This window comes from Cryptomeria japonica, chromosome 3 (genome assembly GCF_030272615.1).
Source record: "Cryptomeria japonica chromosome 3, Sugi_1.0, whole genome shotgun sequence".
Taxonomy (NCBI): Eukaryota; Viridiplantae; Streptophyta; class Pinopsida; order Cupressales; family Cupressaceae; genus Cryptomeria; species Cryptomeria japonica.
Window position 1 is genome coordinate 899731032 of NC_081407.1, and position 26412 is coordinate 899757443.

Below are 26412 nucleotides of genomic sequence, written 5' to 3' on the forward strand. Positions count from 1 at the left end.
TTTATCATTATCTTTATTGGAGGCATATGAATTGGAAAGAGTTTTATTTAATATCATCTTAGTGACTAACATGTTCGAGCTAACTCGGTCAGTCCAAAAAGTAGTATGTTGAAAGTCATGCTAACAATTTTCATTCTCATTTCTGCATCAGCATAACCTTGTTCAGGAAGAAAATGTCTTTTCTTGGAAAACCTTCTTTCTTTGTCCATTTTTCTATATCCATATGACCTTGTAGTCCAAGTGTACTTGTATTGGCAAGGTTGGATTTTCTCCCAAGCTTAGTCAAGAGGTCAAAACCCTAGAGCAGAAAATTTAACATTATATAAGGTAAATAGGGAAGAAAGTTTCCTCATGGAGTTCTACAAAGGGTTATCGTCCCTTGAGTTCTTGCATAGAACAAATTATGCCTTAGGGCATCCATTGAGACTGGTGTAATGAGACTTGCTTAGACTTGCCAAAACTTACTGAGTCCAAGGGGAGTCAAGATTGACGAGAGTGATGAGCCCAATTTAATGGGCCAGTCAGCCACTTTGGCATTGTTATATAACATCCATTCTTTCTTTGTGTTATTTTTAATATTAATAAGTTGAAATTTTAATAAATGAAATTATGAAAATTTCAATATGTCGTCTCTACGGGGCCGCTTTCAAACAAGGTTAGGTTAATTTAAATAAACTTTTATTTTGTTTTGGGCTGACTTGAAGTCAGCTGCCTCTCCCTAAACCGTCACACTCCAAGAGCCTATTTAAAGGAGTTGAGTGAAGGTTTTTAACATGCTTGGATAATTGATTTGCCTTTGCGCACGATTGGGACTGAGATGGACACATTGAATTCCAGACAAGGTGGGATTCTAATCCCGCACTTGTCAATCAAATTACCAAGCTCTGATTATAATTCATTTATCATTTGTAATCCCTAATTTGGTTATCTGTTGATTATTCCAAATCGAGCTTGGATACAATTAGAATACCTTCTCGACGGAGCAGGAGTAACAAGTGTGAAGCTACAGGTAGCAAGGTGCGGATTGGAGGGCAATATGGAGTAGGTATGACACCAATAAGTAGTTAATACCCTTTGCTCTGTCTTTGACACACAAGGGATCTGTAAGACTTGGGGTTGGCATTTCGGATGCATGCGATGAGGCTATAGGAGGGAGTTGTTTAGGACAATGCTCAACCAAGGACAATGGGGGTCCCGTTACCAGACAGCCCCATAATTACCAGCAATGATCGCTCGCTCCTGGAAACAAATCATGTCAAATCGCATAATTCTAAAAATAGATCTATATGTGATACTTTCATTTGGCACTGTATGAATTGAGTTAATGATGTGAATAGAAAGTTTGGCTGATTTCGTTTTATGTAAGAACTGACTATTATTTGGGAAGTGAATGCACATTGAATCATTATTGGTATTCCTATTTGAGTTTTTGGGCAATTATTATTTCCTTTGTTATTTAGACACTGTAGATTTTCATGGTTCTAGAATTTTGGAAAGTTCATTTCAAACTTTAATCACTGCACAAGTAAGAATATTTCAACGTGTCTTGGGGACTTGGACTTGGCTGAGTCTTTCCTAGACTCATCGAGTCCATGGACTCACCTAGAGTCATCGCGTTTGTGGAATCGCCTAGAGTTGCCAAGTCTTGGCCTAAGACTTGGACATTTTAATTTAAAACAACTCACAAAATTTAATTGTTTTTTTTTGTTTATGAAATGGCCATTTAGGATTTTAAAAAAAATATGAAAATAGTGTGCACCATGAAGGTTATGTGGTTTTGAAGGTCTTCATTTGGGCTTGGTGGCGGGGGCTCTCACCTTAGGCTTTGCCTTGAATCGCGACTTGGAACATACTACGGGTGCTGCCCACAGACACTACGATGGGCATTGTCCCTTGATCTTGTTGGGGGCATTGGTCCCAGATCCTCACAAGTGGCACTACTCACAAGCCTTAGGATTGTACTTGGAAATAATGGAAAAATCCACGCACATAAGAGACATAGGATTTTATGTGGAAACCCTTACATGAGAAAACCACGACAAAATATTGTTTGTATGAAACCTTTTTTAAAATTTTGTAGGCACCAACCCATAGGAGACACCAATCACCTCTTGATTCATAGGTACAAATCGACTGGAGACACCACTTTCCACCATTGCTCTTCAAATTGAGAGGCTCCAACCTCTTACAACAAAAACTTAGACTTCTTGAAATAAGTCTTTCCAAAAACTGCCTTAAGTCTGGCTTGAATCTGCTATAAATTACCCTTTTAGATCTGCTCTCAATTTATCTTGTAGGTCTTCTACAAATCACTTTTCAGGTCTGCTCATACCCTTCCTTAAGATCTGCCTGACAAGCCTTCTTAAGACTTGCCCACAAGCGTTCCTTAAAATCTGCTCACAAGCCTTCTTAATAGCTGCCCACAAAAAGTCTGATTTTTCATAACTTCTGATCTACTATAGGTAGAAATATATTGCATTCAAAACTTGCTATTGACATCCTTTCTTAACCTTTTTTTATACCTCATCAACCACACCCCTTTGCCCAAAGGGTGTAACTCTACCAACATGGGCGACCTTTCAAGAAGGGTCGGCCCTTACAAAAAGTATATATTTATTTTATTTTACATGTCACTTAAATGGGTGCCACACTTGGGGGCCTACCCTTAGCATGAAAATAATTTTATTTATTTCAGACTTAAAATCTGGGTGCCATGATGAAGAGGGGGAGGAGGGGTTGGCCCAAATTTGAAATCGATTAATTTTAATTTTTTTTAACTCCAACTTAGGTTTAACATAGATGGAGGTCGGCCAGCATAGGTATGACTTCAAATTTGTATGATTGTTGTCTCGAGGAGGTAAAGACTGCCCTTGGAATGAGGTGAATTTCATCGTGATATCAATGATAAAAATTTGCCATCAATCTGCACCTTTGACATAAATGAGAAGAATTCTAACAGCATGGTCAACATGAATGATCTTTTTGTTATCCATTATGTTGTGCTTCTATTGTTGATAAGATTGGTTAAAGGTGCAAAACTCCCAATGTCAATGCTAAGTGAGGATAACACTCTTTTTGTTGGCCATTATGCTGTTCTTCTAGCAAATTGTTGAAGTTGAATGACATGACTAACCACCTTAACAGTCTTGTCTTCAATGTGAGTGTTTTCCTCCAAACACCAATTGAAATGATTGGCTCCTGGTGGTAGCTCAACTTTAGATGAATTATGGTGAAGTTTATTGTATCTATGAATTGGCTCGACAATTATTTTTTCTAGGAATTGGGTGGATGTTTTTCGTGGTAATCTTGTTTGTTGTTTGTAGTCAAAATAATGTTACCACATTTAATTCATTTTCCATTGCAACACGAGTAGGCTCTGCTATTTTATGTTGCTTTATATATGTCACTTGTCTAGATTGTCTCTTGAATTGGTATAGAGAACTATTTGACAGATGGGTACTTGAGATCAGATTTATCAAATTCTTTATGTGGCAATAGAGCAGATTTCTAATGGGTGATGTGAAAATTCGACTTTGCTCCATCATCATTTGATTCAGTTGTTTAAATTTTGTAGGAGCCTTGGTAGTATCAATGATCTTTCTATCTTTTTGCCTCAATGATTAGGTGTAATGGCGCCTTCCTAATTTGCCATAGAATTTGCAATAAAATCAAAATTTGCAACAAATTAGGGTTAGGGTTACATCTTACCAAATATCTCTTTAATAATGCGATCTTGAATTTGTATCCTACAATCATAACAAAAGCAACATATACAAACCCTAATATGCTTGTATAATATTACTGATAGTATATGAATATGTTGTGATTTTGTCTAACACTAAAGATTGATTGAATATATGAATGTGTTGTGATTTTGTCTAACCCTAAAGATTGATTGAATATATATATATATTCAATCAATCTTTAGGGTTAGACAAAATCACAACATATTCATATACCATCAGTAATAGTATACAAGCATATTAGGGTTTGGAGGAAGAGACATGATGGGTCCACCGAAAACCATTTCTACACTAAGCCTAAGAGTGGATGTCTCCCATAGCCCTCCTGTTTGCTTAGCGGCTTGTATCTGCTTTCCCCATCAGTGCCTCATCTCCCTAAAGACAGGTGCCATCTTGCGGAGTTGGGTGAAGGTCATAAGTGGGTTCCTTGTCTCTTCTTGTAAGTTCCCTCTAGTCCTAGGAGCTAGTATGATCAACTCTAGGACAACCCACTTACTTAGCCCTCTCAAACCCCTTTTGCTTACACCTCAAGTCCTTCCAACAAAATGGATTTCAGACAATCAGGCATATCTTCTATCATATACACATATTTAATCATCATCTATAGTGTATAGGCAGCATCATCTATAGTGTATAGGTAGCATTGATAGATATGACAAGCTAATTCTATAGCAAGAGAATAATGCAATCTAACTTAATAATGCTTAAGATAAAAATAGCTACAATTTTTTTTTAAATCGTAAGGAAATGAAAGTATAACTTTTCTTAATGAAAGTAATATCTACAACTATCCATGAATGACTACATATGCTAAAAACAGATTAGGAACTAAATTATCAATAACAACATATTAAATATGCACAAGAGTAGTTTAGGGTTTACTGATTTTGGAATCCATTCTGAAAGTATCATCAGGGAGATTTTTTGCCCAACCACAGACTTAACAGTCCCCCATGCCTCTTCCAACTGGAAGGGCCCAACCCTTCGGTAGGTATAAATAGGTGATAGATCTAATGCCATTTGAGACCGGTGTTTTGACCCTACACAACCCTAGTCGATCACACACCATAGGTACTAACTAGCATGGCCTCTGATTGGGTTGTATATCTGGACCATATGAACTGACTTACACATACTTATCATAGCTTCACCTTAGCCAAATATTTTACATGATTGTAACACGATTAAAGCTTGTAATTACTGTCCATTGCCCTACTTGGCTAGATCAAAATTGGTGTTAGTCTTTCAACACATCAAGATTGTCTCTTATGCTAACTGCATATTGACTTAAATTGAGACTTACTGGGTTCTCAATTAATGCTTCTGACCTTTACAAGTAGACTTTGTTGTTATAAGAACATTGCCATCTATCATTCTCAATGAAGTACTTTACATTTATTTAATTACTTGTTATTTCTGCTGGTTTCATACTTGTGCACATGAGCTAGCAAACTTGCTCTCTCATGTTCACAAGTTTGTGAACCCAGTCTAAAACTATGCTGAATTTATCTTTCCAACTATATACAGTTCGAACATTAGGTCAGAATGTATACTTATTTGCAGCAGTCACAGAAGCTCTGTGCTAAATCTTTCATAGAATTTCAGAACTGAATTCTAATTTTAATTAGTTAAGTCCATTGTTCTGTTTTAAGAATCTGTTTGGGTGTGTTTAATTCTTGGTTCTAACCATAGCTACCTTTTTCCAGGTTTATCTTTGTTATAATTTCTCTGGCTTCCAAATGAGCTGCAGCTTTTCATCTCAACAAAAAGATGTTGATTGCATTCCATGATTCCTTTCCTTAGGAAATTCTAAGTTTAATAATGTGTTCAATACCACAATTTGGTAATGATTATAATTTGTTCATGTTAGTTCATTTCTATTGAAATTTCTTTGCAAGCTTATTGAAGCTTTTATCAAGGTATGTTTACTTAGCAATTTAGCTTAACAGCTCAGCTACGGTTTGCTCAGATATTCATCTTCAAACAATAAGCAATAAGCAAATGATATGAGCTTTAAACGCATTTACCGACTCTGTAAATGGAAGCATTCCTTAAAGTACTGCTCATTATAGTTTAAATTCCTTTCAATTGTCATAAAGCATAAAACGATTTAATGCTACGTAACATGGCAAAGAATTCTGTCTTCTAGCCTTGGTTGGTGAGAGCGCACTGCCCAATCTTGATGCCAAGCTTCCTTTGCTAGCCTCTGTTCCTCTTCCGCTGTTAGTTACTTAAGTTTTCCTTTGATGAATAGAAAATGAGAGCTCAAAATCATATTCTGAGAGCAATGTGTTTTACAAGGCTTTCTCCTCTCCATTTATAACGTATGGATTCCAAAATTTAAAAGTTTCAAACAATAACAAGGCCGTTATAATAATTTCGGTGTATTTCCAGCAATTACATTTCATTTCAAAGAAATTTCCAATCCTTTCATCGGATTCTTCTATCCTCAAGATGAGTTAAATTGATTCCCCAATAATAGGGTGGCGGTGGCATCCTCTAAGTTTATTTGTATGCTGTTTGAATACAACATATCGACTTCACAACCAATAGCACACCTAATGAATTTGGTGCTTTATTTAAATGCTTACTCTTTCACATTGTTACTTGGTCTGTGGTACTTAATATGACTTATATCCTTTATACTTAAGTATGGTCCATTCGATATGTTGAATACAATTAAACAAATACATAATTGACTATGTATATGCAGAATATTGAATTCATATATTCTTATATATATGTATTTATATATTTGTGCTAATTGCCATGTAGCACAAACACACACACACACACACACACACACACATATATATATATATTCTCCTTTTCTACTTATACATGGTCATTTATGTATTGATTTTTGTCAGCATAAAGAATAAAATAAGGATTCATAATTACTTATACGAGTAATTTCAATTTTAGGCTTTATTTAAAAAGAAGCTAGAGTCCAAGATAATAATTCTATAAAAACCCTAGCAACTAGACTGACTGTATAGGGTTAACCAGTATAGGTACTTAGTTTATGACACCACACCCCAAACCTGAACTCAACATAAAAAGACTATAAGTTACAGGCCTAGGGTTTCAAATAACATTAGATCCTTCACCCGTTCTCAATGATATTTTCCCTCCTGTCTCAGAGGATAATGAATTTTCTGCATCCATTAGGTTAAACTAATGTAGTTTGTCCGGAATCTCATCATTAAAATATGTTTAAACATGATAAAATAGCTCATTTAAACTTAATGATTTTAAACAAAATAATCCACATATGCATTATGAATCACCGTTCAACAGTATAGAATATCATGTATCAGTGCATTAAATCATATCAAAATATTAGGGCACAAGAGGGATGCAACAATACACTTAACATCATTCATTTTGTGAAAGCCAAATGTAAATATGTATACCACCATTGAGCTGGCAGATATGTTTTTGATACTGCAGAAATAATGGTTTGATTCTTATTTAAGTACACCAATCCGATCCTTCTTAATGATCTGATGCTTCTATCTTCCCATGTAATTTGATCACCTGAATGGACTGGTCTGCTTGAAATATTTGCTAATGCTTTGGTGGTTGATTGATTTTCTGATGTGTGACTTGCTGATTGATGATTCCCAAATGTGATGCGATGATGATAGTCTGATAAATTTGTTGTAATCTGGTGTTCAGACTGAAGTTTCTTCCTCCTTAAATGCTGTCTTCTGATCTTCTGTCTATATCCTTGATCCTGTTTTAATCTTTTGCCGTTGCGCCAAAAGCTGAAGCTATCAATGGCCAATACAAACGCCAGATTTAACCCGACCCACGGGAGGCGGTTAAGCCATTTCATGAGTTTCCAAGGAGGTGCTGACCACCAAGTCAACTATCTCCCCCTCAACACTGACTGAGCCTTCAGCATCCACTGAAAGGAGACTTGAACCCGTGACCCAAGGCATTGATACCAATTGTTGGAAATGTTTGCGGTTGCGCCAAAAGATTGAACTATTAACACCCGATACAAACGCCAGATTTAACTGGACCCACGGGAGGTGGTTAAGCTATGTCACGAGTCTCCAAGGAGGTGCTGACCACCAAATCAACAGATCCTTTGGTCGATCTGTATATTATATCCCTTCTATCGCATGGAGAGGCATGACTCTTTGTTAGGAACGTTTTGCAAAAGGTTTTTTTAACCACCGTACCTTTTGTCTTTTTGTCCATCGCACCTCGTCTTAACTGATGTATATTTCTAACAAACGCATCTGATTATGGGTTAACAACTTGTATTAATGTCAGCATCTATCATTGCTTGTATTATTATCTCCATATATGGATCGCTTCCATATTGGTATTATGATTGCCTCTTTAAATATTAACAAGACCTGAAAGATGCCAACTGGAATCTGATCCAGTCAGAAGTTTTTTTGTTTGCTTTCGAATCTTTGACCAGTGAATTGTTTTATTGATTTGAGGTGAATTTTGATGTTTTTTTAGTTTTTGGGGTTTTGCTTTGCTTATGCCAATGAAAATTTGCCAAAAGAATGCAATACATAAAATAAACAATTGACTGAAATAAAATTTCAGAACTCAGATTTTATTGCAGCAAATTATAAATTCAAGAGAATGACTATTTAAGACAACTAGAGCCAAAACTGGCCTATCAGGTGTCCAACGCCCTATTTGGATGAGTCTATTTTGATGCTGGAGGTGGTGCACAAAGCAATATAGGAGCCTCCAGGTGCTGCAAATTGTTCCAATGTGTTTCATTCTCCTTATATATAATTATCAAAAACAATGTAAGGAAGAAATAGCAGATCAGGTGCTTATTCCAAATTCTTGCCAAGTTAAACCTCTAGGATTGACACCCTTTTTCCCCACTAAAATGCTGATGTAGTCCAAATGTCTTTATTTGCTGCCAACAATGAATTTACACACAAATTTTTGAATCAAAACCCTCTAATTTATTTTATTGGCTTCATAGGAGAAGCAAAGAGGGTACGACCAGCCTGGGAATGGTATGGCCAGCATTAAAAGCACAATAATTGCTGGAAAATGTTCCCCAATCTGCTCCAATCTGCTCAAATGTGCTGTAGATGATTTAATCTTGCTGAATGAATGAATTTTCCTCCAGATATTGGCCCCAAATGACTTGAAAGAGGATTCCTTCAATGCAAAGGTGAATGGGTTTTCGTGCACACACTGAATAAGGGTGAGAGTTTTCGTTCTCAACCTGAAACTCCAATCAAGCTTGCTGCTGCAGAGCTCTTCAGGGAAGAAATTGTCAAATATCCAATGAATGATGAAGAAAATGCTGTCCCCAATGTCTTTTAAACATTCCTCAAACCCTAATTCGAATTTGGGGTTAGGGTTGTACTTTTGGCATAAAAAACATGTTAAAATGTTTCTTTTTATTAAAACATAACCCCCCCTAAGTGGTTTGACCCATTGAGGGTCTAATTCCTCATTAAAAGTGGCCATATTATTAAGTTATAACCTTTAAGTCATAACTTCTAGGGAAATGTGCCAAGGGGCCATTTTAGAATTCATCATTTACTTTTATTAATCTCCTTTTTAATAAAGTTACTTTTTAATTTTTCTAATTATAGAAAAAGTAACTTTATAATGAATTATTATAAAGTCTATGTAACGTAAGCTCACCAAGGGCAAAAAGTGACTAACTATAGACTCCTCTTGGTAAAGCCAATCATCCCCTAGCCTCTGTAATTGCTTGCGGAGATGGCTAACAGGCAAAACTATGTAATTGAGTGATCACAGGAAAAATGGGGACATTACAAGACCATTGCTTAATAAATAATGAGGTTAAAGCTTGTTGTTTGATAAGGAGATGGGTCTGATCGGATATGCATTAAATTGTGAAGTCTTACCTTTCTATATTGTTTGGCATTGATTAAAGATGCATGAGTGCAAACTTCCTTTTTGTTTCTATATACTTTATCTCCTACACTTTTTTGCTGAGTTACCTGGTTTGGCCCCCTAGACCCTTGGTACTGGTCCGGTACGGTCCTGGTTCGGGGTTCGGGGTCCGGTTCGCCTGTGGTTCGGACAGGGTTCGTGGTTCACAGGCCTGGTTCGAACTAGGGTCAAACCCAAGAGGACCTAGGTCGAACCCAAGAGGACCCAAGTCGAACCCAGGGGTCTGACAGCCCAAAAATGGATTTTTTTTCGCAAAATTTAATTTTTTTTGAATTCCACCATAGAGAAAATTAAAATGACCCTAAAAGTGAGTTTTAAAACATTAACTTCGCTCATTTTACACAAGCAACATGACTACAAGCAAGGGGAAATGAAGATGTGGGATATGGAGCCAAAACATACTGATTTGGATAAATTCACTTCTCAGCTTGTTGCATTTGATGACTCAGATAGCGAGCAAACTTAAAGTGCAAGTGCAAGTGTCATTGGCATTGGCATTGATTCATCTAATGTCAATGTCAATGATGAGGAGGAGGAGAATGAGGATGATGAATTAGAGAATCCATTTGATGATCAAACTTTAAATTGTTGAAAGTTGAAACAATGATACTTGAATATTTTATCATTTTGATATTAAACTTGATGTATATGATGCTGTTATGGTATGATCATGATGCTATGATTACAAGTTTATGTCGGTTTTGTTGTATATATGATGCTATGTGATATGCTAATCTTAATTCATGCTTATAGGCTGCATATATATATAATTCACATGTTTTTGTACTAACGAACCCAAACGAACCCAAACCCCTTTTCAAAATTTTGCCGTACCGGCGTACCGGTTCTTCGAACCCGAACCGGTGCCCGAACCCGAACCGGCAACCTAGCTTTTTTGTGACACTTCTTAGTGTTGACTTGTAGATACTGTGACACTTCCAAATATACATCTGTGCAATCTGAACATCATGGACTTCTGAGGGTGCCATGTTGTAGAGCAATTAATCCCGAATTATATTGATGGGATATGTTAGGTAGCACTTTTGGTTGACATGCATGTCTCTGCGCTGCTTCAAAAAATTGCTTTGTATAAGTGATGGTGAGATGTTGGGGTATTCAATATCTGACAATATTTGTTGAACGCCACTGTGTACAACAAACTGTAGAGGCTTCCTGTGCAGCTACATTTGTGAATGGAAGAGATCCCTCGATTGTCTATCTCTATGGAAGGTACCTGCATTGTAGCAATAGTGGTAGATGGATCCACTTGCACAATTTATAGTAGTAGACAATTGTGTTAGCACTTGTGCTGGAGCCTGTATTTTGATTGGCATTGCTTTCCTAGCACAATATTTTTTTTTGGATGTACCACTACTTAACATGAACTTTTTGTAGATTCTAAGACACAGGTGTATTTTCAACTGGAGACTTTTATGTATGATCCTGGCATTATGAATCTTTGTTGTACAGCTTACTGTCAAACATGGTGCCACCCTTGGTTTTCTTGGCAACATACTTATTGGCTGTCATAATGAATTTTAGCCTTTGCAATTTAACTTATCTCGAAGTTTTTATTGCACAGCTGTACGCTTCTCCTAGTGTAGTGACCTCTCTTAAGAGTCCCATTCCATCTTGAATGTGCAAATGCAAGCCACTGCTGTACTTGATGACTTTGTGCATTAAATCGTCACATATACCAATTTTTTTGGCATTGGTTCAATTTCTCTCTAACTTCAGTTGACCCCAAATGGAAAAATTGAATCAGGTTTTATATTCTCTGGGATATTTTCTTGGAAATAATTGTTTATTCTTGGTTTTTTCCATATTTTTTCACTTGAATGTATTTCATGTTTTCCTAAAAATGTCTAATATTGTCAACACATAATGAATCTCTCAATATATCTTGTAAATGATTTCATTTATGTTGTTTTATTGTTGTAGGTTGACCGGGAAGAAGTACGCTTGCGTAGGACTATTGGTCTGAAAAAGGATGAGTACTTTTTGGATAAGAAACATATCACGTAGGTGAAAGGATGCCCTTTGAAGGGATACTTTACTTTTGGTGCCATTCTTCATCGAGCATGCAGTCATTCATATTTTCTTTTGATGCTCAAGTAAGAAAATAATAAAAAATAATGTGCAGGAAAACTGAAGTTATGAATCTTTTAGAAAGTGCTGGATTTTCCCGATCAAATCCGTATTATGTTGTGCAGCAGGGAAAGGTATATTGATAAATTTCATTGCACCTATCATTTCTGGTTTCTGGGACTACATTTGTTATGGAAGTCTAAGTCCCTTTTGCAATGTATTTGTCAGATAGCTTCGCTAACCTTAATGAAGGATTCTGAACGATTGGATTTGCTTAAAGAAATAGGGGGAACTCGTGTATATGAAGAACGACGGAAAGAAAGTTTAAAAATTATGCAAGAGACTGGTGTGTTATCTTTGGGGAGTTCCCTTATTTTGTTCTGAGAAAAATTCTTTAATGGCCTAGGTTCTTATTTGGTTAGTTTCTGTTCCATGGATTTTCATAGAAAACAAGAGGAAGCAAATTATTGAAGTTGTTCAGTACATTGAGGAAAGGCTAAAAGAACTTGATGAAGAAAAAGAGGAGCTGAAGAAATACCAGCAATTGGACAAGCAGCGGAGATCACTGGAGTACACTATTTTTGAGAAGGAACTCCAAGATGCAAAACAGAAACTTGAGGAGGTAGGTTGACCTTTCTTTGCATATTTAGAATATAAGAGCTTTTAATATTTGCTTCATTAACTGTAGCTAGAAGTATTATTTCATGCTGAGTGGTTACTCTTGCTATCATTTTTCTAGGACATTAGCTTTCTGTAATGTATGGCAGGTTGTGAAAGTTTCTACGTTCTTGCTTGACTGGAACAGTTACTCCTGCTTCATTTTATTAGAAAGTGGCACATCATACGTCTTTCTGTAGTGCATTAATTCATGCACCTCAATTCTTTTATACAGGTTAATGGTGTTAACTATTATCTGAGTTTATGAATTTGAGACTATTGTAGACTTCAATTTTCAAATATAGCATACACTTGCCTTGCAAGAATTATCATCTTTATACTTTGACTTGTTCTTCTGGAGTTTAGAACTGATAACAACTAGTCTTTAATGACCTCAAATTTGTTATTAAGCAATGTTCCATGACCGTTGAGGATGGGGGGACGCGGGGACAGGCTTTGGGGACGGGGGGGGCAAAGGGCCTAAGTTTTGAGGACGGGTGGACGTGGGCCTGGCGGGGGGAGGATGCGTCCCCGTGGAACACTGCTATTAAGTCCATTGATTTTGTAAATAAAAAGAGGAGCATTTAGTCTTTAGCTTGACATATGGTTGCTAGGTCATCTTTGTCCTTTAAAACTACACATTAGCTTCTTTGACATATATTTCTAGGTTATAAGTGATTAGAAATAGGCACATGTGATAAGAAGATGTATCTTATATTGATCCATAATAGCTTAGATATCATGTTGCTAACTCATCAACATGAATCTAATGTGGAGACGTTTTATAGAACTATGCTAGCTGTAGATAGGAAAATGGAATACATCAAAGCAATACTAAACTAGCTCAACCACAAAAACTAGATTGCAATGAATTTGATCCTATTACACGCAATGAAGCTATGAAGGCAAAATGCTAATCAAATTGCAAACCATAGAAGCAAAGCATCTCCTTCATATCTCTCCATTTTTCTCCTTTCTCCTCCAAATAGCGGATTTGTGGATCTCACCTACAAGTGCAAGATCAAAGTATGAAAGCAAGATCGATTTTGATAGCACGAGGATACTAGAAGCGTGGTTGATTTTGATGAGAAATGCATCCAATTTATAGAAAATTTGGAGAGAGGACAACAATTAGCAAGAAATCGATATTAGATGCAATTGGATTCAAAAATGGGAAAAATCAGATTTAGAAAGAAATGCCATTGCACACTTTCCATGCAAGAGGATAAGACTAGCCATCAAATCTAATGTTAGGATAAGATGCCATATCCAAACTCATGATGAATAAGGAAATATGCTTCCAAATTAAAACACAAAAATAGGAGCCACTTGAGAGAGATAATGAGTTGGAAATTAGGATTTAATAATTAGGAAATTAGGTGGATATGATGAATTAGAAATTAGGAAATTAGAAAGTGATGAAATTAGAAATTAGGAAATTAGTAAATTAGGTGAATTAATTAATAAGTTTCATTTATTAATTAATTCACAAAAGAGGGGGAATTAATTAGCCAATTAAATAAATATTTAATTGTGACAAGAAGACTTGGGATAAATGAATAAATTTTTAACCTAGAGGGAAAATAACAAATAGGATTAAATGATTAAATCACAGAACCCTAGGAGATGAATTAGAAATGCAAGGACGATAATTAGGTCTTGACAAAAGATAATTGGTATAGGGTCGATTTGATCATGATTTAATGATGAAAATTGGATAATTGATAAAGTGTCGATGTTGATTGATAAAGATCAATGATAAATTGATCAAGATTGACAAGGATGAAATTGATAGACATCAATTGATGAGGACGAAATGACTAATCGGCCAAATTGACAAGAAATGATGATTGATTGAGATTGATGACAATTTGATCAAAGATTGATAAAAGGTCGACTTGATGAAGGTCGAATGACCAAAGACCAATGACAAATTGGTCGCAAATTGATAAGAGATTGATAAATTGATGATTGATTAGGACAAAACCCTAATTCGACATTGAGAAGGGTTGACGATGTCCAATTGAAAAGATCGCAATTGATAATGATCAAAGATCGCAATTGATAATGATAATGTTGACAAGACCTAATTGAAAATGCGACAAATGCAAGAAACGCAGAGGAATGGCAAAATGTCGACAAATAATAAAGATCAAGTGTGCGACATAGAAGAAATGTTAATAGGATGCGAAAACCCTAAAATAAGGTCACGCGAACATGTTAAAGTATGACACCGCAAGCGTTGACCATTTTTAGATGCCTACATTTTGCCCCTCTTTGAGACAATGCGATTATGAGTGTTGTTTCAAAGAACAATAAAGAAATATGCCCCAAACAATGACAATATGGATGGCCCCTCGACTAATTGGCCTGAAAAATCCAGAAAAGAGGCCAATTTATCAAAAATAATATCAGGACTAGACCAAGATGACTGCAATGACTGACAAAAGAAATGTTATTTAGAGGAAATTAGATGGAGAAGAGTTAGTGGTGAAGAAAAATCTTGCTGTAAAAAATGCACAAAGAGTAGGTGAGAACCTTTATTTAATATTGCAAAACGGATGTAGCACATCATGGCATTGAAGGCCAAAGCGATAATGCAATCCCTTTGCGTAAAACAAACACATTGCAGACAAGGAATGAGTCAAAAACTGCCTAAGACAATACGTGTGTGAAAGGTCGAGGTATGTGCGATGTTCACAAAGCGAATGTACTTATCACAGACACCGAAGACATACGTGCTCCCAAAATCTATGAAACTCTCCACAAACAAAAAAGACAAAAACAAAAATGATAATGAACCATCCCGACCACTCTAAATCACTTAGTGACATCATCGAGTGACATAGGAACATGATCAAAGATAAATCATTGAAAGATAAGACTCACAAATCCAAGCAAGTCAAACAAACATTCTGATCTTCATTGCCAAAAGGTGATAATGTTGTAGTGAAAGGACAATCATGTTGTCTGGTTTCAGGGAACGCAGTACCCTGTCTAAAATAGGACATAGTTTGGTTTCGAGTATACCACACCCTGCTAAGGCCCATGATAATGTTGACAAACGACTGATAATGTTGATGTTGTTTTGACAAGACAATTGAATCAGTTTGAAAGTTTGGTTTGGTGAATAGTTCGTCTGTTAATGCGTGATTTCGTTTAAGCACAATGTTTAATGTGTCATCTTTTTGACTTCCACCCAAATGTCTGTCTATGTACAAAGGGGACAATTTATTGGCGAAATGAAATGAAAGTGATTGTTTTAGGATTTTTCATGTTTTCAAATTTTTAGGGTTTTTGAATGTTTTATTTTTTTTGGGTTTTTTTCAGGACATTTTATGGTGTTTTTGTAATTATTTCATGACATTTTTTGCAATTTCTTTTTGATTTTTTTAGAACATTTTTTTGCAATTTTTTTTGTGATTATTTCAAGATCGTATTTGATTTATAGGGTTTTTTTCAGGACTTTATTTGATTTTTAGAGATTTTATGAGCCTTGTGATCCTTCTGAGCCTTGGGTCCATCAGTTGGATCTAGAGGCTCAGAAGGATCTACACGTGAATTGTAGATTTTGAGATTTGGATGAAGGAAAGGCTACAGATTTAGGAGCATAAGGACCCAAAATGGATGAAGGAGGTGATGGAGGAATAGATTTGAGAGGTTTGGATGGAGGAATAACAATTTGGATGCCAATCTAGATTCTTCTTTAGGCTTCTGTGCATCAAGCAGCCGCTTAGGGATCCACATGGTTTTTGATTTCTCATTCTTTTGTAGTTCCTTAGAACGCATTGCTTGCACAAGTGTCTTTGAAACCCATATAGCTTTTGACTTTTCTTTCTTTTGCTCAATAGGCCTTTGTGGCCTTTTGAATTTTTCTTTTTCTTTTTGGATCATATTTTTCTTTGTTTTGACATGTCGATTAGATTGGACATGTTGATCCTTGACTGTACGTGGATTGTTGCACTTAAAACTTTTATGCTTGGCATCCAAATTGCTTGGAGAGGGAAAGGAATGCATGGATGGATAGGAATGAAATGGAGATCTTTTGGATGGGTAAAAGGTTCTCAAAGATGTGTGCCTTTGCGGATCCTGCATAGGAGATGGAGGGATATAGGGACCTAAAATGGATGGAAGAGATGATGGGGAAGGCGTATGTTTGGATTTAGACTTTGTAGGAATACCAACGTCTTGAGATTGAGTTGTGTAGCTATGACCATTAACATTTTCTTTGATATGGAGGGGTTCTTGCTTTTGAACATCTACCCCTTTTTCTTCATAAAAAAATTGACTCGTAGGATACTCTTTGTGAGTCCATTTTGAGGTGGATGCGGTATGGAAGAAATGATGGGATCATGGAGTGGATCGGATAGGACCGAAGTGGAGGAACCCATTGTGCATGTAGGGGGTTCATGAACATCTTGCAGCAACATGTTAAAAGCATGAGGGGGATTGGGATCACAAGGTGGATTAGGATCATGGGGTGGACATGGATCAATGATAGGCTCTTAATGAGATGAAGTGGGAGGAATAATGGGATCATCAAAGGAAATGAGATCTTGGAGTGTATATGGAGGATTAGGACATGGAGATGGAGGAACAAAGGTATCTTGTAGAGGATTGAAAGAAATGATAGGGTCTTATGGAGGATTTAAAGGGATGATAGGATCTTGTGGAAGTGAAGGGATAATCTGATCTTGACAAGGAAGAAGATCATTTGATTCCTCTTTAAAGATACTTTGCTCTTGACTTTCAATGGGATCATTAGGAATGACGGAAGGGATATCTTGATCTTGGGATATCTTGATTTTTTGAGGGTAGAGTATTTGCATGGCCTAAGAAATCTAGTTTTAAATCTGCTCGTGTCATTGGTAATAGATATGATAGCTTATACAAACTTTTAGCTGAACCCATTCAAGCTCTCATTCATGAGGCTCCTTAGATCAACGAACTATGGCATAGGAGGCTTGGTCATTTACACTTCCAAGCACTTCCCTCACTTGAGAAGATGGTCAAAGGTATGCCTAAACTTGGTCAATTTCATGATGATACTTGCAAAGGATGTGCTTTAGGTAAGAACACTAAAAGTCCATTTTATAAAAGTGAAAATAGAGCTAAAAAAAAATTAGCACTTGTTCATTCTGATTTATGTGGACCTATGTCTGTTGCTACACCTAGTGGATGCCTATACTATGTTATATTCATAGATGATTTCTCTAGAAAGGCTTGGATTTACTTTCTGAAAACTAAAGAATCGGATGAAGTATTAAGTAGGTTCAAAGAATTTAAGGCTTTAGTTGAAAATCTATCTGGAAAAAGAATTAAAGTGTTTAGATCTGATAATGGAGGTGAATACACCTCAAGTAGCTTTCATGATTTTTGTGTAGAGACAAGAATTAAGAGGGAGTTCTGTGTCCCCTACAATCCTCAGCAAAATGGGGTGGTTGAAAGAAAGAATAGATCCATTGTTGAAGTAGCTAAAGGAATGATTCATGATCAAGATCTACAAACCTTCTTATGGGCTGAGGCATCTAAGGCTGGAGTATATATTTAGAATAGATGCCCTCATCGTGTGTTGAAGAACATGACTCCTGAAGAAGCCTTCAGTGGAGACAAACCTGATATCAGCCACCTAAGGATCTTCAGAAGCCCTGTCTATGTTCATATACCAAAGGATAAGAGCTCTAAGCTAGAGCCATCCGGGAAAAAGGGCATCCTTGTTGGATACAGTGAATCCTCCAAAGCATTCCAAGTCTACATCCCAGGACAAAGGTACATTGAGGTAAGTAGAGATGTAACTTTTGAAGAAAATATTGCTCTTAAGAAATCTAAAAGTTCCTTGGTTGATAATGATAAAGAACTTAATGGAAATCAAGATATGGATGTTGATACTAACCCTGAGATTCAGAGGGAGTCTATTGAGCCCTCAGAATATATTGAGCCTTGTGATCCTTCCGAGCCTCTGGATCCAATTGATGGACCCAGAGACATTACAGTTAGTAAGAGGAGACCACTTTGGGTTAAGAACACCATCCAAGATGCTAAAAAGTTTCCTGCTCCCCAAGGAACATTTAGAGAAGGCAAGAGACCTCAGAAGCTCTCCAACTATGTTGAAATGATGTGCAACATTATTGAGATCGAACCATCAAATGTAGAAGAAGCCATGAACTAGCAAGTGTGGAAGTTGGCCATGGACGAAATATCAATCCATCATCAAGAATGATGTCTGGGAATTGTGCCTAGACCTAAAGGTAAGTTTGTTGTATCCTCTAAATGGTGGTTTAAAATTAAACATATTGCTGATGGAAGTATTGAGAAATATAAAGCTAGATTTGTAGCTCGTGGTTTTTCTCAAAAGAAGGCATGAATTATGAGGAAACATTTGCACCTATTGCTAGATATACTTCTATTAGAACTATTATAGCCATTGCTACAACTAAGGGTTGGAAGTTACATCAGATGGATTTAACGATTGCTTTTTTTAATGGTGTCATTGAGGAAGAAGTCTATATTGAGCAACCGGAAGGATATGAGATTCATAATAGAGAATCTCATGTGTGCAGATTGAAGAAAGCTCTTTACGGCCTCAAGCAGGCCCCTCGAGCTTGGTATGAAAGAATTGATAAGTATTTGATTAGTTTAGGATTTTGCAAGAATGATGCTGATTCTAATCTTTACTTTAAAGTATTTGATGGTGAAATGCTAATTCTACTTTTATATGTGGATGATTTATTTCTAACTGGTGAAGATAGTCTCATCATTAGATGTAAGAAAGAATTAGCCACTGAAATTGATATGAAGGATCTAAGTCTAATGCACTACTATCTAGGGTTAGAAGTATGGCAAAGATCTAATGAAATTACCCTCAGTCAAGGAAAATATACCATTGATATATTGAAAAGATTTGGTATGATGGATTGCAAACCTATGCTTATTCCTATGGAAACTAACTTGAAGAAATTAAGTTTATCTGCAGTTAACTCTGATTTTGCATATCCATTGGAGTGTAGGCAATTGATTAGATCCTTGATGTATCTAGTTAACACTAGATCGGATATTTGTTATGCAGTGAGTGTCCTCAGGTTCATGAACAAACCGAAGCATGTTCATCTTGTTGCAGCCAAGCATATCTTGAGATATTTGCGAGGCACAGTTGGCTACGGGTTGAAGTATCCAATCAACACTGTCATCACCTTGGAAGGCTACTCTGATTCTGATTGGGCAGGAAGTGTAACTGATAGGAAGAGCACTTCAGGAACCTGTTTCAGTTTGGGTTCTACCGTGATCTCCTGGGCCAGCAGGAAACAATCCTCAGTTGCATTGAGTACTGCAAAAGCTGAGTACATTGCGTCAAGTGTGGCATCAAGAGAAGCCGTGTGGCTTCGCAAGCTTCTTGCTGGGTTGTTTGGACAAACTTGGGAACCCACAGTCATTCATTGTGACAATTAGACTTGTATTAAGATGTCTGCTAATCCAGTGTTTTATGACAGGTCAAAACATGTGGAAACTCATTATCACTATATTCATGATATGGTACAAAGAGGTGCCCTTCAGCTGAAATATGTCAGCACTGATGAGCAGATTGCAGATGTCCTCACCAAGCCTCTAGCTCTGGCTGAGAGGGAGTCTCGGTCTTAGGGATGCACTGAGTTGCATCTTCCACCCTCTGCAGGCAATGCAAGGTGACATTGGATCCTTCTCAGGGAGAAGGTTGAGGTGAAAGACCTCCTCCACCCTTTGCGGGCAATGCAAGGTGGATCCATCCTCTGCGGGCAATGCAAGATGGATACAATGAAAAGATCCATGTGCTATAATCCTCCCTAGCTAAGAGGGAGTGTTGAAAACCGATAGCTAGATCGGATTATATGAGCAAATAAATATGAGCAAAAATATTTACATTGGGCTGGGCCCAAAATTGTTTTATTGTAACTTGTAAAAGCACTTAACTTGGGCCTCTTCTTGGAGTGCTAAGTTAAAACAAAATGTGGTCATTATGCATTGTAAACCAAGCCCCAAATTTGGGCGCTAAAATAAAATATGAATTGTATCCTAACCGACTTGAAGGAAATGTAAAAGATGAATCTTTTATAACAAGATTCATCTTAGATCTCAATTCATTCATTTATCACTCAAGCAAAATCTCTTAGATATCGAATTTTGGTTATGCAACACAACGACATACTTTGCTCTTCAAGGTCAGAGAATTGTCTTCAGCGAAGAGGTCTTCCAAGTGTAGCGAATTGATCTTGAAACTAGCGATTCAAGTCCTCAAGGTTGGCGATGTGATTCTTAAGGCTAGTGAACTGATTCGAAGCCATCTCCAACCCTTCGCTATTATATCCTGTGTACTGAAGTCTGAAATAGCAACATCACTTGGCAGATGTGGTCCAACACTTAAGCGATCTGACTTGGTTGAATTGTGCCCTAGCTGATTGACTAAATCAGATAAGTGATACTTGTAATCTTGCTCATATAGATAAGGATTTATCTGGATCTTTGATGCTGGGTTTTTCCTCCAAGAGGGAGGTTTTCCCAGGGTATCTTTTGTGTTTTGTGTTATGTATGTTCATTTCATTTATTTTCTGTTGTTTAAGTTAAATCTGATCACTAAATTAACACTTTGCACTGATTGTAGTCTGCACAACACACAAATAAACTCACATATGCCTCCGTTGCAAAATAATTCGTTGTTGCGAGGGAACAAATGTTTGTAAAGAGTAAAACAGGCTAAGAGCCTCCTCCACACATAAATTTCTTCAGAGCAGAGAATGAAACGTACATAAAAACTGCACCAAAAATGGAGCCATCAGAAGGGCTGTTTTTACGAGTAGGTAAGAGTAAAAAGATCCTAGCATGACAAACAACACAATTACTCCCGTTGCGTGTGAGACATAATTCATCGATTAACTAAAACCGACGGCCTTGCCAACCGGTCCAATGAAACCCGTGAAAAACATTGAAAAACAAACCTTGCATAGCCTTTTTCCAGCGCCAGTGAACCCTCTTTCAGGCCACCATGATGACAATTTCACAGCATACTGACAATTTTCCGGGCAAAAAAGCCCATACTAAGAGCCTATCGGCTCAAATATCTCTTATAATCTCTTATAATCTTATTAAATTTTTCTTGAGCAACTTACTAGAATTATAAAGGCATATATGTTGATGGTTGCTTGATTTCTCTTTATTGTTATTTCTTGAAGGATTGATGAGTGGATGCTTAATTGATACTTGAATAATTGATGATTTTAATGATTTAATGATAAAATGGTTGATGCTTGATTAGTTGATGTTTGAATGATGGATGTTCGCATGATGAAGGTTTAAATGATGTTTGAATGATTGATATTAAACTGAGTGAATTGATGGAAGAATTGATTGTTGTTTTGTGTGCTTGATTCCTTTTTTCCTAATTCATGATTGATGGATGATTGAATAGTTTCCTTTGATTTGATGATTTGATATATTGGTGACTGATGATTGGATGAAAGTTGAATTCATAGAGTGATGAGTGATGATTGAGTGAGTGCTGATTTGATGTATTGGTGAGTGGTGATTGATAAATGATCCTTGAATGCTTGGAATGATCTCTTCTTTACGCTTTATTGGTGAAAGAGTCACCACCTTTCATAAGAATTGAGTCATTGCTTCCTTTAAGAATAATAAGTAATTTTTCAAGCTGATCTCCCTTGGATGTCCTCCTCAAATGAAACTTTCTCTCCTTTATAGCTTCCAATGGGAGGGAGTCACACCTCTTCATCATGTCTGCCCTTTGCAGGGGTCATAACCATTCACCATTACCACCCTTTGAAAGAGTACAACCCTTCATAATTCCTGCCCTTTGAAAGAGTCACGTCCTTATATCCCCCTCCCATTTCTTTATTCTTCCATTAATCCTTTGTTGATTCCCATGCTCCATTCTCTCTTTTATCTCTCATGCCTTTTGACCCTTCATTTAACTTAATAGAAATGAGCATTACATCATTTGTTTTATTTTTTTATATGTTAATTCTATTATTATTATTTATTGTTAAATCCTATTTCATAAAGGGGTTTACATTTCAGCAGTGTTTTTACTGTTTGGTATGATTTGTGACTTGCTTCTATACATTGTCCTCCTTTTTGCTAAATGCTTCAACTCCTCTAGGATGCAATAAGATTGATTTTACACGAGTCACAAGAGTAATTTTTATACTAAAACAAAACAAATGAATTGAACAGATAATCTTCATGACTATAGCTCTTGAAAGAACAAAATTCCAAGTATTTGTTTCTTTGATCTTTTCTGTCCGTTTTTCAATTGGTTTGGACAGCTTTGGCCCTAGTTGAGTATGCCATGCTGTCTTGCTTTGTATAAGATGGTTTTGGCTGCAGTCCAACATGTCAGATGGTTTGACTTTGAACTGTGGTCAAATTGGTCATGATGCCTATGAATTACTCCTCTTGTCATCTGCTTTCTTTGTTATCAAATGAAGATCTTCTTAACGGTTACTAAGAGTATCTTCAAGTTGCACACTTAGTCAATTTGACCTGCGAATTGAGATTAGTGGCTTAGTTAGATAAACCTAACTTTCATCATTCATTTTGGATTACAACTCTGCGATAGGAGGCTTATGGTCCACAAGGACTTAAGAGATGAGGAAATAATTCCACCATTATCTCATTAAAATATTGTTTGACATTTATGGCAATTATCTTTCACTTCTACTTTCTTTCTTGTTCTCATTTTCTTGATTTTGCTTTCTTGAGCATTTGTTTCAAGACCTTCAATAGAAGGCAACAAAGGACTTTCTTCATCAACTAGCATGGAAGGCTCAAAGAGACATAAGTTTTCAATATTCAGAACTGGACAAAGATTTATGTATGGAGGTTGGTACAATTTGAATGCATTTTTTTCAAAATGTTTAAGAATTTTGAATAGACAACACCTGAATGGATTCAATTTCGTTATTTTTCTCTGGAGTTTCTTTTTTCCTCACTTACAAGCATACTTTGTCTCCATTCAGAACCTATTGTATCAGTTTTTTTGGATTTGCGTCCCATTCTTCTACCCAATAGGGCTCGGTTGGGGAACGACAACAGGAATGCCTTGTGAGCATCCCAACCACCTTAGGTTCTCCGTGGGTACAACATACGCATAGAGAAGCCAGGGTGGCTAGGTGCTCCGAAGGCACTCTCAGAGCTCCCAAGTGCTTTGACAAATTTAAAGACAACACACACCCATAAATGCTTTAAGTTTAACCAATGATTTTTTAAACTCAAAAACATTAAAGTTGATGATTGTCTTAAATAAGTATTGGCTTCTATGAGATATTTTATGCTATTGCGATTGTGACAACTTGGGCTTCTATATTAAAGTTAACAAGACAGTGCAAAGTTATAAGACCGTCAAGATTATCTTGTCAGTGTCGAGTTTAATGTTTGTGGCGTTAGCGATGCTTTACTCTTTCACTAAGATTAATCCTACACAACACATTCTCTTCTTGTGTAGCAGTTCTTGTAATCTTATTATTAGGATCGTGGATTGTAAAGGTGATTTGAGATGTTTATCTAGTTAAGTACTGTCTACTAATGATTGTATTGTTTTAATTGTAAATGGAAACTCACCATGGTTGTTAGTTGTAAATTCATCCTGTGACTGTATTTGGTTTGGGAGTTGTTGGAAAGGGTTTGTTCAATATTTCCTTTAGGTTAAATGTTTCTCTTTGCCTAGGGTTTGTTTGATCAAAACCTTGTAACCTTATCTTAGAGTTATACAAGGAATTTGATCACAATCTTGATTTGAACTATCCTTTTTCACTCTCAAGGAGTCGTTGATCACCTAACTGATAAGGAAAAAGTGAAACAGTGATATAAATTACTATTTCCACCTTGGGTGTCTTCTACATTTACAATGATTACTAGGTATTACAATTAACAAGTGCATCCAATCCTCCACTTAGGACCAAGGTCATTTGACACAGATAGATAGGCACATAACTTTCTCAGATTCAAACATGCAATAGTCCAAGACCTCACCAACATTCTAGTACGATCAACTTCTTCAAGCTCCACTAGACCTCTAGCCCTTATCAAATTTTCAAGAGTGGTGGTGCAATATGGGCCCAACCCAAGTCACAAGGTTCAAATTTGAGTTCAGGTTCAGCAACAATAAAATTTGGATGAAGTCCGACAAAGGTAAAAAATTAAAAAAAATTCGACATTAAATTTGCCTTATATAAATTAAATTTTTTTATAAGTAATATATCCACAAACTGTCAAAATAGTTTAGCATTGCTAATTAGATTTGAAATCATTATAAAAATATGACACATTTAGAAAACATAAACCATAAGAAACATGTGAAATCATGATTGCAAAGATGTTTTCTGTCGAAAAGGTACAATAAGAGTCAAGCCTTTAGAACTTCAAAAAAGCTCCAAGTCATCAAGAGCACTTGGCTGAGATGATGTAGCATCATCATTTGTATCACTACTCAATTCTTCATCTAAAAAGTCCGGCTCATCTGTAACTGGCATTGCTATGTCTTCAGGAATTCATTGTTGTGAAGAAGAGTCATTTGCTATTTGTTCATGAACATTTTTAAATTGCTGTGAATGTAGACAAGGTCTCCCAACTTTCTAAACAATAATTTATTCCTCTTTTTGGAATGGATGTGGTCAAAGCAACTCTAGTTCCTCTCACAAGCTGTTGATCTTACTCCTTGACTCAATATTTGAATAACATAGCGTTGTAGCTCCAGTGTTTGTGCTCCATAGGTCATCCACCATTTATACTTGGGCACATAAATTCATGCTGTCATATCTGGCTGCCAACATTACGAACATCCCTTTTGCTCTCTTGTATTTCCAACATTGAACTTGGTTAGCATTGCAATTACTAGATTTGGTTGAAATTGTTGGTGTAAATAGTGACTATCAAACTAGTTAGCTATTAGCATAGTTAGAGATAGTCCTATTGATTAAGTTCACTTAGGTATTTTAGAGATTTGTCTCACGGTCTCACCTCATGTAGTTGTGTACTCTCTTAGTGAGACACCTCTACATACACACTTGCCACTCACTAGAACACTTGTCAAGTGAGTTAACAAGTGTCTCATCTTTGGAAGGATAGTATAGTCTCCCCATTTTGAAATAGGATTTAATTATAAATACTAATAAATTAAAACATAAAATAATAAAAATATAATATAATATAATTAAAATGTAATGAAGTTAATGAATGGTCAAGACTCAAAAGGCATGGAATGAAGTGTTGTGACTCTCAAACATGAGATTTAAGATGAAGAAGAGATCCTTTAAAAAGGGAAGGAGAAGGAAAGAAATGAATGAAGCATGTGAATCGAGGAAGGATTAATGGAAGAAGAAAGAAATGGGAATTAGATAAGGAAGTGACTCTTTCAAATGGCAGAAATTATGAAGGGTTGTACTGTTTAAAACTGTGGAAATTGTGAAAGGTCATGTCTCTTGCCAAAGGGCAGGCGTGATGAAGAGATGTGACCTCTCCCTCTCATGGGAAGATATAAAGGGAAGAAGGTTCATTTGAGGAAGAGATGGAAGGGATATCAATTTGGAGAATAATATATAAAATTCAAAAGCAGCAATGAAAAGTGGTGACTCAATTGCTATGAAAGGTGGTGCTTCAATTCCTATGAAAGGTGGTGACTCTTCCACCAATAAAGTATAAAGGAGAGATCATTCCAAGCATTCAAGGATTACTAACTCAATCATCACTCATCACTCATGGATACATAAAAGCAGTCATCAATTATCAAAGCAAGCAAACAATCAATCAGCAACTCATACTATCAAATCAGCATTCAGTCAATCATCATTCACTAATATATGAAACCAGCATTCATTACATCATCACTATTCATTCACCTAATCAACAATCACTTAATCATGATTCACCAATACTTCCTGTCATACAATCAAATGAATTAAAGAGATCAGAGCTGACATTGATAACGGATTCAGGCATAGAGTAGTTTGATCTTATA

The 26412-nt window shown here is 36.4% G+C and overlaps 1 protein-coding gene across 1 annotated transcript in view; it reads left to right on the top strand.

The window, feature by feature from the left end:
* Window positions 1-26412, top strand: part of LOC131066381 (structural maintenance of chromosomes protein 3) — a 152014-nt gene that overhangs the window by 30459 nt on the left and 95143 nt on the right. Inside the window, exons 6-9 of the mRNA XM_058001134.2 lie at window positions 11610-11689; window positions 11812-11890; window positions 11985-12102; window positions 12203-12378. Coding sequence (XP_057857117.1) covers window positions 11610-11689; window positions 11812-11890; window positions 11985-12102; window positions 12203-12378 — 453 coding nt within the window. The remainder of the gene's footprint in view (window positions 1-11609; window positions 11690-11811; window positions 11891-11984; window positions 12103-12202; window positions 12379-26412) is intronic.